Source organism: Sorex fumeus, unplaced genomic scaffold (assembly GCF_029834395.1).
Source record: "Sorex fumeus unplaced genomic scaffold, SorFum_2.1 ptg000122l, whole genome shotgun sequence".
NCBI lineage: Eukaryota > Metazoa > Chordata > Mammalia > Eulipotyphla > Soricidae > Sorex > Sorex fumeus.
Window position 1 is genome coordinate 37,736,887 of NW_026606179.1, and position 14,540 is coordinate 37,751,426.

At 55.7% G+C, this 14,540-nt stretch overlaps 1 protein-coding gene across 1 annotated transcript in view; it reads left to right on the forward strand.

Moving 5' to 3' along the window:
* Nucleotides 1–11,236: 11,236 nt before the first annotated feature.
* Nucleotides 11,237–14,540, forward strand: part of MMP2 (matrix metallopeptidase 2) — a 28,925-nt gene continuing 25,621 nt past the window's right edge. The window contains exon 1 of the mRNA XM_056136346.1: nucleotides 11,237–11,431. Within this exon, the coding sequence (XP_055992321.1) occupies nucleotides 11,294–11,431 (138 nt within the window). The 5' untranslated portion in view covers nucleotides 11,237–11,293. The remainder of the gene's footprint in view (nucleotides 11,432–14,540) is intronic.

The window sequence follows — 14,540 nt, forward strand, 5'->3', positions numbered from 1 at the left end:
AGGAAGAAGAGAAGGAAGAAGAAGAAGAAGAAGAAGAAGAAGAAGAAGAAGAAGAAGAAGAAGAAGAAGAAGAGAGGAAGAAGAAGAGGAGGAGGAGGAGAGGAGGAGAAGGAGGAGAAAGAGGAGGAGGAGGAGGAGGAGAAGAAGAAGAAGAAGAAGAAGAAGAAGAAGAAGAAGAAGAAGAAGAAAGAGAGGAAGAGAAGGAGGAGGAGAAGGAGAAGAAGAAGAAGAAAAAGAAGAAGGAGGAGGAGGAGAAGAAGAAGAAAGAGAATGAGAAGGAAGGAGGAAGAAGAGAAGGAGAAGAAGAAGAGAAGAAGAAGAAGAGAAGAAGAAGAAGAAGAAGAAGAAAGAGAATGAGAAGGAAGGAGGAAGAAGAGGAGAAGAAGAAGAAGAAGAAGAAGAAGAAGAGGAGGAGAAGAAGAAGAAGAAGAAGAAGAAGAAGAAGAAGAAGAAGAAGGAGAATGAGAAGGAAGGAGGAAGAAGAGAAGGAGAAGGAAGAAGAAGAAGAAGAAAAAGAAGAAGAAGGAGAATGAGAAGGAAAGAGGAAGAAGAGAAGAAGGAAGAAGAAGAAAAGAAGAAGAAGAAGAAGAAGAAGAAGAAGAAGAAGAAGAAGAAGAAGAAAGAATGAGAAGGAAGGAGGAAGAAGAGAAGGAGAAGGAAGAAGGAGGAGGAAGATGAAGGAAGAAGGAGGAGAAAGAAAAATGAAAAGGAAAAACAGGAGAAGGAAAAAAAGGAGGAAGAAGGAAAAGGTTGAGGAAGAAAAAGTGCTTAGCTTCTCTGATCTCTGAGAACTTCCCTGAGACATTGGGGCGCCCAAGAGGGGGTCGTGAGTGAAGGCGGCTGTCATGATCCCCCTCCAGAGTGTGGGCTGATGTGCTGTGTTCTCCCCTTTGTTTCCGGGGTGGGTCCTTCTCCATGCTTCAGTCTCCCCATCTCCCCAGGGAAGCCATGTGCGTGGGGCTTGGGTGCAAGGACTCTGATGTCCTAGAGGCATTGGACTGTCCGGCTGCCCAGCACGGCCTGTTCCCGCCTTGCATTGACCAGTGCTCCGGATCACAGGCACAGAGCAGCACCTGGGGCAGAGGAACGCCGTGGGCACCACTCAGCTGCTCAGCCCGGCGCAGGGGTCTGGTGAGTCTCTGGTTCAGCTTGACTGCTCTTCCTCTCTCTGCTCCCCTCAGAATCTCTGACCAGGCTTGGCCTTCCTAGGACTCCGGGGAGGCTCCCCACTTACGTGAAGGCTGATCTAAGGGATCGTAGTGGGTCCCCGGGAACAGGGACCCCCAACCCTGCCCTGTGTGGGTGCTGCAGGAGGGAAAGCCTGGCACACAGGTTCTGCAGTGAGGTACTAAGTAGGGGGGCACACTGATGCCAGGAAGCTGGGTAGAGCGCAGAAGGGGTCCTGCCCCAGCCCCAACCAGCCTGCTGTGAGTCTGGAAAGAACCATCAAAGATGCCCAGATGGGGGTGGGGGAGGGGCGGAGCAATAGTACAGTGGGGAGGGCGTTTTCCTTGCATGTGGCCAACCAGGGTTCAATCCCCGGCATCCCATATGGTCCCCCAACACCGCCAGGAGTAAATCCTGAGTGTAGGGCCGGGAGTGAACCCTGAGCATCACTGGGTGTGACACAAAAAGCAAAACAAACAAACAAACAAAAACGATGCCCAGATAGGGAGGATGGAGGCATGGAGACATGGAGGCCTGAGGCCTGGCTTGGCCCAAGCCAGGGAGAGCACTGTCATTGGAGCAATCCCCACAGTGCAGGCAGCGGCTGCAGCTGGAGGAGTAGGTCCCCCAGTGCAGAGAGGAAGCAGGAAATTGGTGGCCAGGTGGCAGCTGGGCGTGGCCTCTTGCAAAGGGTTCTTGGTGGTAGACATATCCCCGAGGTGGGAAAACCCAGCGAGCTGGAGCTCCATGCCAGTTTTTGTCCACCTCCAGGGAGGGAATCTGGACCCCTGAGGTCACTCACACAGCCTGGGGACTGGGTCACCTTCCCAGCCGGGCCCCTGCTCGCTGAAAGTGAAGTGATACGTCCAAAGCAATTGCGATCAGCCCAGTTTCCGCAAGAAGAGTAGAGGACATCTGAATCCACAAAGACCACGGATGCCCCTTCCCTCAGCATTACCCCCCAAAAAATTGTTTTAATTGATTAAGAATCTGGGCTGGAGCGATAGCACAGCGGGTAGGGCATTTGCCTTGAGCACAGTCAGCCCGACTGACAGGATTCTATTCCTCCACCCCTCTCGGAGAGCCCAGCAAGCTACCAAGAGTATCTTGCCCACACAGCAGTCTGGCAAGCTACCCATGACCATTCGATCTGCCAAACACAGTAACAACAAGTCTCACAGTAGAGACAATACTGGGCCAGCTCGAGCAAATCGATGAACAACAGGACAGTGACAGTGACAGTGATTAAGAATCTGTGATTTACAAAACTGATTTCTCATGCACAGTTTCAACACCACACCCTTTACCCATATGCCCACCTCCCCCAAGGACCCTGGCACCTCTCCCTCCTAACTTCCCCCCTACTCAGCTGTGGGGGTCAGATCCCCCAAGAGCTCACCTTTAAGAAAGAACATCATGCCATTGGTGGCAACACTGATGGCCCGGGAGGACCAGGCTGAGTCACATCAGCAGCAAGAAAGGGACAGAGAATGATCTTTCGTGTGTGGGGCTTGAAGACACACAGCAAGGGCGCAGTGAAGGTCCCTGAAAGTTTGTTTCAGGGAATATTTACAGCAGCGCCAAAGGGATGGAAATTTCTATCTTACCTATTTCTTGAAAAACTGCAGGTGAGTTTGGGGACCAAACAGGGTGGGGGCTTAAGGAAAGGCAGGAGGCCTGTCCCAGGACAGCCAGACCCTAGGAGCTGTCTGGCGAGGGCCTGTGTCACCCCGCGGTGTGGGCCAGTCACCTTTCCTCTGGTTCGGGTGGTCCCTGAGCTCCTCTGAAAGGCGGCCTCTTGCTCCAAAGGCCTCATTCCTTCTCCTCATCGCTTTTGGGAAGACAGACTCAAAATGTCCTCCACATTATTTCTGCAGAGAAGATACTGACTTTGCACACAGCTGAACTGGGTTCAACACCCAATTCCCCTGAGCCCCCTGGGAGCCAGGAAAAGCCCTGAGCACCCCTTGGTGTGGCCCTCAGACCAAAAGGTAAGTCGGAGCCTATAGGCCCGGCAACAGTGAGGGGTCAAGCTCACAGAATCTTTGCAAATTCCCTCTTGAAAGATGCCAGTGGCCACCTGCACCGGCCAGGTGGCTCCCTGCGAACTCCATCTTTCAGGAACAGAAGGGCCAGAGCCCAGGGAGAGGAAGCCAGGGGGACAGTCAAGCCCCCTTTGTACCTCTGGATGGCGCTTCACTGCCCATCGGGCTACTGAATCGTCTTCCTCTCTGGCCTTGGCTTGGGGGTCCGAGCCCAGAAAAGAATGAGAGTGAGACCCAGTGTTTACTCCTGGCTCCTTTCCCAGGCATCTGGGGTTGCCCATTTCATTCAAGGTGCCTTCTTCTTACACAGCCTGAGATCTCCCCACATACACACCGGCACACATATGCACTCACAGGCAAACACGTTCGCCACCCCTCTGGGCCGGGGTTGGTTGGCCAGTGCTGAAACTCCTGCACCGCCCCCCCACCTGTCTGCCTGCTCTGGGTTTAATCTCTGTCACTGCGTCGCCTTTGACCTGCCCTCACCTGGCGTGGCCATCTGTTCCCTGACCGCTGGGGAATGGTCCTGCCTGGTCATGTCAGACTCGTCCACAGCCATCACATGAAAATATTAGAACAGAGGCTGATTCTAAGAGTGAGTTAACTCAATGAGAGTTTGAAGGCAGATCCGGGTCTGCTGAGTTGCCAAGTCTGGGACTCAGAGGCTGGGCATGGGGGAAGGATTTGCTGCCCCTCAACCCAGACAGGGCTGGGGCTGGCTCTGCAAAGGATTCTGGACTGCCTCTCTATGGTGTGTGTGTGTGTGTGTGTGTGTGTGTGTGTGTGTGTGTGTGTTAGCACTCTTGCATGCCCAGGTGTTTCCAGGTGGCCCTGAAACTGAGGGTTGCTACTCAAATGCCTGTTCCCAGAGGGCTGATCTGGGGTAGGTCGCAGGAACTAAAGTGGATGCAGAGGGGAGAGCCTGCCCCTGCCAGTCCCTGAGACAGCTCTCAGGCTGCCCTCGGCCTGAGCATCCCCACAGACTGGGCACTTGGCCCTGTGCCCCCCGCTCCCCATCCCCCTCTCCTCCACCAGGACCATAGGACTCAGGAGCCGTGAAACTTGAGTTGGAGTAAGATTTCCTTCTTTTAGTGGAAGGACGGGGGAGTAGAGATCTTAACCTGGACACCGGGGCCGTGGCGCGTAGGAGAAAGAATTCGAGTAGGAGACAGCATTTATGGAAAGTAAACAAATTTATGGAAGGATGCCCCAAAGGAGGGTGGATGTGGGCTCCCCTAGCCGAGGGGACCTGCTGCGAGGTTTGGGGTCGAGGGTGAGTTAGCAAAGGTGGGAACTATCCCTACTGACGACGCTGGCCTAGTCTGTGGGCAGCTGGGTTCACACAGGCTAGTGGACGGTGGGCTCTCTTCCCTACCCTCTGCACGTTCACATCTCACTCTACGATGAGAGACGTGGGAGAGAACGTGTGTCTCAGCCTCAGTGGGGTGCAGACAGGGTTCAGGTCTCACTGGTGGCCGTGGGCGGGAAGCTTTTAGAGTCCAGTTCCTCTGAACCAGCAAGCAGGGGGCCTGCCCTGCACACAGCCACTCTGGGTTCCATCCCGTGCACCCAGGACAGTCCCCTGAGCACTGCCAGGTGTGATTCCTGAGCTCAGAGTCAGGAGCAAGCAAACCCTGAGTGCCACCAGGCGTGGTTTATGAAGAAAAATAAAAAAAGTAGAGTATTAAGAAAGCCAGAATAGGAAGGATAAACACGGGGTGTTATCTCTGATATGTGGTGTTTAGAGTAACCAGATCAGGGAAGGCAAAGGTCTAAAGGGGGTGCTGAGGTCACCCTTGGCCCCAGAGTATAAGGAGGAGAAGGGAAAGAAGTGAGTGCAGTTGGGGAAGAGAGGATGACAAGCCACAGGGGAGCCTGTCAAGAGGGGACATTGAGGGGAGCTGGAGACGCTGGGGGAGGGAAGTCAACCCCGGTGGAGGAATCAGTGTTAGAACGTTGTTGTGTATAAAACTCAACTATGAACAACTTTGTAAATCAATCATAGTGTTTTATTTTTAAAAAATGAAGGATAAAACTCAACTATGAACAACTTTGTAAATCATAGTGTTTTTTTTTTTAAATGAAGAAAAGAAAAAAAAGACCCTAGTTCTTCTGAGTTCCCTTATTATTATTGGAAGCTGCTCATGACAAAAAGACTAAACTAAACAATCTTAAGAATTGTGGTTCTCAGCCAGGGAAAACAGGGGCTAGGAGGACTGGTCAATGGTTAGAACCAACCACAAGTCTTGTGGGGCGGAGGGTAGGTAAGATAGAGAAGCGACCAGGATGACAGCAATAGCTGGAAATGATCATGTTGGATAAGAACTGGGCTTAAAAGTAGGTAGAAGAATATACCAGATAACCTTTTAGTATCTGTATTGCAAACTACGATGCCCCAAAGGAGAGAAGGCAGAAGGGGGGATGGGGAGAGAGAGAGAGAGAGAGAGAGAGAGAGAGAGAGAGAGAGAGAGAGAGAGAAGGAGGGAGGAAGGGAGAAAGGAAGGGAGGGAGGGAGGAAAGAAGGGAAGGAGGGCGGGAGGGAGGGAGGGAAGGAAGGAGGGAGAAAAGAAAAGTTCCTGTTACAGAGGCAGGCTGTTGGTGGTGGGGGGTGATGATTGATGGGAGGGAACCTGGGGACACTGGTGCTGGGAAATGTGCACTGGTGGAGGGATGGGTGTTGGAACACTGAATGACTGAAACCTAATCATGAAGAGCTTTGTAAGGGTCTATCTCACAGTGGGCTGGAGTGATAGCACAGCGGTAGGGTGTTTTCCTTGCGCGCAGCCAGCCCGGCCTAGCTGGGTTCGATTCCTCCGCCCCTCTTGGAGAGCCCGGCAAGCTACGGAGATTATCTCGCCCGCACGGCAAAGCCTGGCAAGCTCCCAGTGACATATTCAATATGCCAAACACAGTAACAACAAGACTCATGATGGAGACGTTACTGGGCCCGCTCGAGCAAATCGATGAATAACGGGAGGACCGTGACCGTGATCTCACAGTGATCCAATAAAGTAGCTAACTAAATAATCACTTAATCACTTATTCAGGTCTCCCAAAGAAGAATAAAAAGAGCTATGCATCGTTTCACTCAAATGAGAGAAAGAATCCGGAGTTCCGACATCCGTCGACGATCAAGAATCAGGGACGCTGTCTCATTTGCCAAGGTGTCAAAAATCAGATGGGCTGGTCACGTAATGAGATTTAAAGACGACCGCTGGACTAGAGCTGTTACTGACTGGATTCCACGGGATGTCAAAAGACCGCGTGGCCGCCCACCTACCAGATAGTCAGACTTCTTTGTCAAGATCATGAACGATCGGTTTGAGGCCCTTCATGTTCCCGGAGCGAACAGATGCCATTGGGCTACACTAGCACGCGACAGGGACAAATGGAGACGTTACTGGCGCCCGCTTGAGCAAATCGACGACTAACGGGAAGTTAAGTGATTAAGTGATTAAGTCTCTGCTACCTTACCCTCAAAGCAACACATCCCAAAATTAAAGCCCACACATTGCAAGGAGCCAGAAGCCCGCCCTGAACCAGGACGCCAGTGGCCCCACAGGGTTCTGCCTTCGGCCACAGGTGGGTCTCACCCACCCTGAAGCCCGAGGGAAGTCATTCATTCCCACAAACCTTGTAAACTAAACAGCTGGGGGAGGAAAATTCAGGGGCAATTGCCAAAAGTTGGAGGATAGACCGCACCTGAACAGCCCCTCTTGCAATTCTTCTCTTCCTCCTTCTCCTTTTCCTCCTTCTTCTTCCAGTGCTCAAGGTTTATTCCGGGCAATGCTTGGGGGACCATATGGGGTGCCAGGGATTGAACCCAGGTAAGCCACGTGTAAGGCAAGCACCTTACCCACTATGCTATTTCTCCAATGCCAGCCTGTGCCAAGCAGTGTTGATCTGTTTCAAGGGTTGCCAGCTCCTTCTGCATGCTCTATCCTGGGATTCTCAGCTTCTTTATCAGGTTAAATGCCACCTTGGTGCCCCTGGACCCGGGCACCTGGGGCAGTGTTCAGGAAAGTCCTTGCAAATGTTTGGATGAGTGAATGACGATGGCAGAAATTTCTGTCAAATATTGGGGTTGTATTAAAGTCTAGGGCAGCTGCTTCTGACTGTCACCAGTCAGGAGGAGGAAGTCACTAGCTATGGATTCTCAAGCAGTTCAAAATCAAGGCGGGCAGGGGAATGGGTGGGCGCAGAGGCTCCCTCAGAAGGTTCTCGTCTCCTCTGCTTCCCGGTGGCTCCCAATTACCTTCAATATTCTTTATTTTCAGTCTGCTCCAGGTCATGTGGCAATCTGTTCCAGATGATGCCAGAATACTAGGTAATGCTGACCCAAGCCAGTTGGTACCAAATAGTGACAGTCTTGCCACATGGCACCAAGAAGTGCCAGCATCTGCCAAGTGATGTGAGGCTGTGACAGTCTCTGCCAGTGCCAGTCGTATAGGCTCTGCCTAGTGGTGGCAGTCTGTGACTAGTTGTGCCCAGCTGCCTCAATCAGTACAAGACGCTGTCAGTCTGGGCTAGTCCGTGCCAATCTGTGCCAGACCGAGCCAGCCGGTGCCATATGGTGTCAGTCAATGTCAGTGCTGCCAATCTGTATCAACCTCTTCCAGGAGTGCCAGATGGTGCCAATCCATTCCATTCTGTGCCAGGCAGTGCCAGTGATGCCCAGTGTGCCAGTCAATGCCAGTATTTTCCAAGTTGGTTTGGTCTACGCTAAGAGGTGCCAAGCAGTGCCAAGTGTGCTACATGAAAAGTGATGCCATGCAGTGCCAGCTGGTGCCAGTATTGCCAACTCATGCTAATCTGTGCCACAGCGCCAGGTGATGCACATCTGTGCCAGGTGATGCCAGCCTTGCCATACAGGCTACGTGGTGTCAGGCAGTGCTAGCCTTGTCAGTCAGTATCAGCCTGAACCAGACGGTCTCATGTGGTGCCAAACCATGCCAATCTGTGTCAAGCTCTGCCAGTTTCTTCCAAGTAAAGCCAGTCTGTGGCAGATGGTGCCAATCTTTACCATGAGGTACCAACTTTACATCCTGTGCCAGGTGGTGTCATCTGTGCCAAATGGTGCCAATTTGTGTCAAGAAAGTACCAGGCTCTGCCAAGAGCTATCAATCTATGCCGTATGGTTCCAGGTAGTGCCAGCCTGTGCTAAGCAGTGCCAACCTCCATGATGGAGACAACAAAATTCTACATTCAAGTGGCCCAGTCTGTGATTACCCTAGCACAGCATCATGAGGGCCACGGCAGAAGAGGCAGGCCAGAGAGGGCAGCTGGAGGGCAGACAAACGGCTTCTTCTCTGGCATCCCCAGGGCCAAGTATCTGCTGCTGCTGTGAGCAGCTTCCAGGGGCGACTTCTGAGGGTCAGCATGTACCAAAGGCAAGAGAAGGAGGCAGAGAGGAAGGGTCGATGAGGGAGATGCTCAGTGGAAGGGAATCCTGGCCAACCCAAGCATTTCCAGAATGTTCTGGAATGAGAAGGCCGAGCCCTGAGAGCCCCCCACTAAAGCAGACTCAGGAAAGGGAGAGGTTTGGAGTTCCTGCTTCGGGCATTCGACATTGTTCTGGTACTGGTTAGTGCACCCCATCTGGGTTTGGTGCCTCTGGACACAAACTCCCCTCCTGAGAAGTCCCGACAGGGTCTGTCCAGGGCCGTGATTTGGTGCGGAGCAAACGTTCACAGGTGCAGAGGGGAAGAAGAAAATGAAGAACATCATTTTCCTTTTGGGGGGTGGGGGTGCATAATTCTGCATCACACCACCCCTTCTGCAGAAAAAAAAATGCCCCCAAAATCTCAGCAGCTTGTTTTTCCTGTGTAAAGTCTCCAGTCTTTGGTTTTCCAGCTCCTGCTAACGTGGGTCTCTTAGGACCGTGTGAGCTATAGGGGTGCACCAGGACCCTGGGATGCATCTCAGTTGCTCATGAGCCCATCTGCACTGGACACGCCACTCGTGGCTTTACTCAGCCCCAGGTACAGCCACCACCCCGCTGGGCACTGACCCCAGTTGTTTCTTATCAACAGCTACTCCTCCTTCACTGTCTCTCTCTCTGTGGGCATCTTGCCCCCACCCAGAACCCCTGGGAATGTCCAGAGCATTAAGGTGACAGCTAGGTTGTACGGCAAAGTGTCCTCTGCCAGGGCAGCCCTGGGGCGGTCTTGGTTAGGGTCCCAAAGACTTTGGGAAACGCTCAGGGTCATGCGATCATGTGACAGGCATAGGGCAATGTGGAGGTTCTCAGCCCAGCCCAGCCCTCTGCAGGAGACAACTGTGGTCAGCGCCAGCTCAGGGGTGCTGCAGGGAAGTGGGTACCCGGTATGGCCACATCTTTGGGGACTAACAAAAACCCCAGGCCAGAAAGTCTGATTTGGACCTGAAGTTTCCCAAGTTTCAAAACGTTGCTGAGGCTGGATTCAGCCCACAGGCCACGAGTCTGCAGCTTGGCCTTAGTGAGACAACTTTTTCCATTTTCACTCGCAGCAGCTTTTGGCTCTAGAACTTGGCTCTCGGACCATCCACAGGACGTGGCCTGTGGCCAAGGGGGAAGGAGCTGGGAGGCACCCCCACCCCACTGACCTCAGACTCACTCCCCTAGGGTAACCAGCTACTTTGCTCTCCTGTGTGTGGGGGTGGGGTGGGGAGAGAGCCCATGTGCCCCCCGGGACCCCTTTCACGAGCCACTTCCAGCACGTGCCCACCAGGCAAGCCTGAGGTCCCCTGGACTTAGCAGCAGACAAAGGGCAGACTCCACACGTGACCAGCAAGGTCCCCCCCTCCTCCCTCCAGTACTGCGGAGGCGCTCACCCTCCCCGCCTCAAACCAATCTCCTCCTTCCCAGTTGCTCCCAGCTAATTCTCACCACAGAGTGAGCCCAAAGCACCCACCCGCACCCCTGCCAGCACATCTGGCCTTTTCTCCCTAGCTCTGTGCACCCTCAGCTCCCCCGCTCAAGTTTAACCTCTGGCTCCCTTCTTCCAGGTCCCTTCCTGGACCATTTGTTTTAACTTAGGAGCTGAGTTCAGGCTTTTTTTTTTTTTAACAGCCCGCAGGAGTTCCAGGTCTCAGGCCAACTCAGTGAAAAAGACATTCCTCAGGGGACAGACTCTGCAGCTGTGTGTCCTGGTGGGCATGGAGGGTCTGGTGTGCACAGCCTGAGACCAAATTTATAAGCATTTTAGAAAGGAAGGAAGGAAAGGAGGGAGGGAGAGAGGGAGGGAGGGAGAGAGGGAGGGAGGGGGAAGGAGATGGAAGAAAGGAGGAATGAAGGATGGAAGGAAGGAAGCATGAAAGGAAGAAAGGAAAGGAGGATGGCAGGATGAAAAGAAGAAGGAGGAAACGGGGATGGAAGGGAGGAAGGAGGAAGATGGGAGCAGGCGCCCCTCCATAGCTGTCCCATCTCCATCTTTCCATCTCTCCATCTGTCCATCCCCCCTTCCATCTAAACAGCCTTTTTTTCGACGTCCCTCAGAGTCAACAATCTGTTTCTGGTCATCTCTGCCCCAAGTCCCCCGGAGTGCAGGGAATCCTGGCCCCGGGCCGCCCTCCAAGAGCCGGGGGCTGCCCTCCAACCTCCGCAAGTCAAGCGTCTCGAGGGGTCGCGCCAGATGTTTCCCCCGCAGGGGAGCTGGGGCTTGCGCGTCGGGAGAGGAGGGTCCCGAGGTCACGCGCTGGAGCAGCTGCGGCGGCGGCGAAAGAGGCGGAGAAAAAAGGGAGAGAGCCGAGAACCGGGAGGAGGGGGGAGGAAGAGGAGGAGGAGGGCGGGGCGGGCGCGCCCCCTCCCCCCGCGCTGCCCGCGTCCTCCCAGCCCAGCCGGCCACATCTGGGGGGCGCCCGCCCTTGGTTTCCGCCGCCTGCAGACTTCCTCCGGCGGTGGCTGGAGGCTGCGCATCTGGGGCTCGGCGCATACAAAGGGGCCAGCCCGGGCGCGAGCAGACGGCGACGGGCCATGAGCCGCTGAGCCCCCGCGGAGCCCCTGGGAGCGCAGCGCGGCGGCCGACAGGCGCCAGCCCGGCGGGGACCCAGCGAGCGGCACGCACCCAGCCAACCTTGCCCAAGCGGGGCCCCGGCGCGCAATGACCGCGGCGCTGGCCGGCCCCCTGCGGGCGCTCTGCATCCTCGGCTGCCTGTTGGGCCGCGCCCCCGCGCCCCCCGCGCCCATCATCAAGTTCCCCGGGGATGTCGCCCCCAAAACGGACAAAGAGTTGGCCGTGGTGAGTGCGGAGTCCGGCGGCCGCTGCCGCGAGCCACGTTCAGGAGAAGTTGGGTCTGAACTTGGCTCCGGATGGTGGGGAGGGGGAGATCTCCCCTCCACCTTTCCAGCCCACCCCGATCCCTCCCCTCATTCCTGCAGTGGGCACCCGGCGCGGGGGAGGGGCTCTCCTGGGCAGCTCCGGCGGGGGGGCGCGCGCTACCCCGATCTCTCCCTCCCGGGTGGCCCTGGGCCGCTGCGCTCCAGTGGAGAGGCACTTGGCTAAAGCACTTGACAACTTTGGGGGGGCCCAGCGCAGGGCGAGGGAGGCGAGAGTCCTGCAGCGGAGGGGGAAGGGCCCTTTTGTCAATAAAGAGGACTTTGTCTGGGAGTCCCGGGATACGGCACCAGCGCGCGGACTTACTTGGTCCACAACTTTGGATACATCTGGGGGAGGCTAGCCTGGCCCTTGGCAAGGTTCTTGGCTCTACGCGGGGGGTGGGGGGGCTCTTTTGCAGACGTCGGGGGCTCCTTTTTAAGCCTCTTGGGGGCCACTTGGGATCCGTTGGCACACGATCCGGTTACGCGTTTGCATCGTCGAGGAACGGAGCTCGGGGCAAGGTGGGGCTTGGCAAAAGCCGGGGAGCTTTGGCACACGTCGGGAGCGCTCGCGGGTACCTTCTGGCTACTCCGTGGGCGGGAGGACAGCGCACCTTTTCCTGTCTAGTGGCTCCAGCTGGTCAGGAGGGTCAAAGCTTGCACTCTTGGCAAGTTTCCTGGAATTTCTGTCAAGGGGTCGGGAGCTCGGGAGGGACGCGGCGGGGGGGAGCGGGCGCGTGGGGCGGGGGCGGCGCGCTCCCTCCTGGCGCCGAGTCCAGCTCGGGCTTAAGCGATTTACGAGCGCCCCTGCCCGTGCGGGCCCGACGCCCTGGCCACAGCGACGCGCCAGCCAGACGCTGCCCCTTCCCCAGAGCGCCTGGGCGCGGACCCCAGGTCCGCAAGGCGCCAAACCCCTGTATCTTTTCAGTCCCTCTAGGAAGACTCTTCTTTAACCAGGACCCCCAGACTTTCCAGGGCCCCCTTCCATGCTGAGAGCCCCGGGAAGAGCTCCTCCCCTCCCCCTTCCTGTCATCAAGGCCTAGGGACCCCTGGGGAGTTAGGTGGGGAGACCCGAACCTCTCCCCCCTGGGGGTGAAAGGGTGAGGCCGATGAGCTACCGCCTTCTTCTACGGGGAGGGGGGGGGCGGCCCATGTTGCACTGGGGGAGGGCGTACAGTGGGGCCTGGGGAACTCAGCTCTGGGCTTGACTGCTGGCTGCAGACTGGGTGCTGATCGGTAGACTTGGTGAGGGAGGGTCAGCCGGGTGCACCTGCCCCAAAGGTACTGCTCTCCGTGTCCCTGGCATGGGGCCATCTTCCACTCTGAGAGCCCTGGGGACCTCAGAGAGGTCGCAGAGAGGCCTGTCGCAGCTGGGGTCTCCTGCCGGTGACCAGACCAGAATATCTGCAATTCTAGAGCACCTGGGTCTATTATTATTATTAACAGCCTGGCCCCTCCTCCAGACCCCAGTCTCCAGACTCCCCCTAAAGAGTAGGAGTCCTTGGGGCCCTTTTTCTCTCCTTCCTCTCCTCTACCTCACCCTTCCCTTCCCTCCCCTAGACCTCCCATCTGGCTCTTACCCTCCCTTCCTCTCTCCTCCCCTTTTCTCCCCTCCCCCACTCACTCTCCCTCCCCCTCCCCAGCCCTTCCTCCTTCTTTCTCTCACTCCTCCCTCCCTCTCTCCCTCCCTCCCTCCCTCCCTCCCTCTCTCCCTCCTCCACCTTCTCTTCCCTCCCCCTCCCTATACTCCCCTTTCTCCTTCCTTCTTGCCTCCCCCATGTCATCCTCTCCTCCCCGCCCCTTCTCCCTTCCATTGCCTCCCCTTCTCCCCTCCCCCTCTCCCTTCCATCACCCTCAGTCTCCTCTCTCCTTCTCCACCCTCCCTTTCTGCCTTCATCTCCTCTCCTTGAGCCACTTCCGGTGTCACTCAGGCAACCTGCCTGGATGGTTCAATGCACAGACCCTGGCCAGGGTTGGGGCCCAGCAGTGCTCTGGGGCCTCCAGAATCAGCCTGGCGGGGCCTGGGGGTGGGGGTACTGGGGAACCAGAACTCAGGGCTTGGTCACTGCCCTGCCCGCGCTGTAGCCTTTGTGCTGGAATCGGCCCTTGTTCAGCCCCCTGCACCAGGAACTGAGCCCCAGAGACTAGAAACAGGCCTTGTTCGCCCACATACCCTTGGCCCTCACACAAGGCTTGGCCCACACAAGTGCCAGGGAGCGTTTGTTGAATGGCCAAGGGCGATTATCACTGACCCTCTACCCTGGCCTTTCTGCCATGGCCTCTGGACACTCCTGAAAGACAGGACGATTGTCTCCTCGGAAATGGCAGGCAGAGGGTTCAAATCCAGCCTGCCGGCAGCTGCATATAACCCTTGAGTCTCCTTGTAAGAAAAGGGGGAGACAGGTGGGCGGGGTGGCTGCTGTGTGGATCTCTGGGGGTCTCTGGGGTCCCTGACACCCACCGCAGAGCCCAAACACCAGGACAGTCTCAGGCCCATCACATGGAGCTGTCCAGCCCCGAAGGCCTAGTGGCCCCAGGACTCCTGAGCACTGCTTGGAAGTCCCCCCCGCAAAGGACTAGAGAGAGAGGTCAGGTTGAGCAGGCTTCCATGCGAACCTCATAGGCCCCTGAGCACCCTCAGGAATAGTCTCAAGCATGGAGCCGAGACTTACCCTGGAGGAGCACCAGGGCATCCCCCAAACAATAATGTACTTATAAAATGAAGAACAGAAAAATCACCCTTTTGTCACCAGCAGGGAGATGGATTCAGAGGGTGACGGAGGTAACAGAGGTGCTGGGACTCCCACCCTCACTCTGTCCCCAGACAGAAGAAACTGGACTTGGTCAGTTTCTTTCTTTTTAAAATTTGTTTCCATCTATATTTTATTAGTTATTTATTTTTATTTTTAATTTTTTTTAAAAATTGAGTTATCATGAGATACACAGTTACAAAGCAGTTCATGATCGAGTTTCAGTCATACAATGATCCAACACCCACCTCTCCACCAGTGTACATTTCCCACCACCAATGA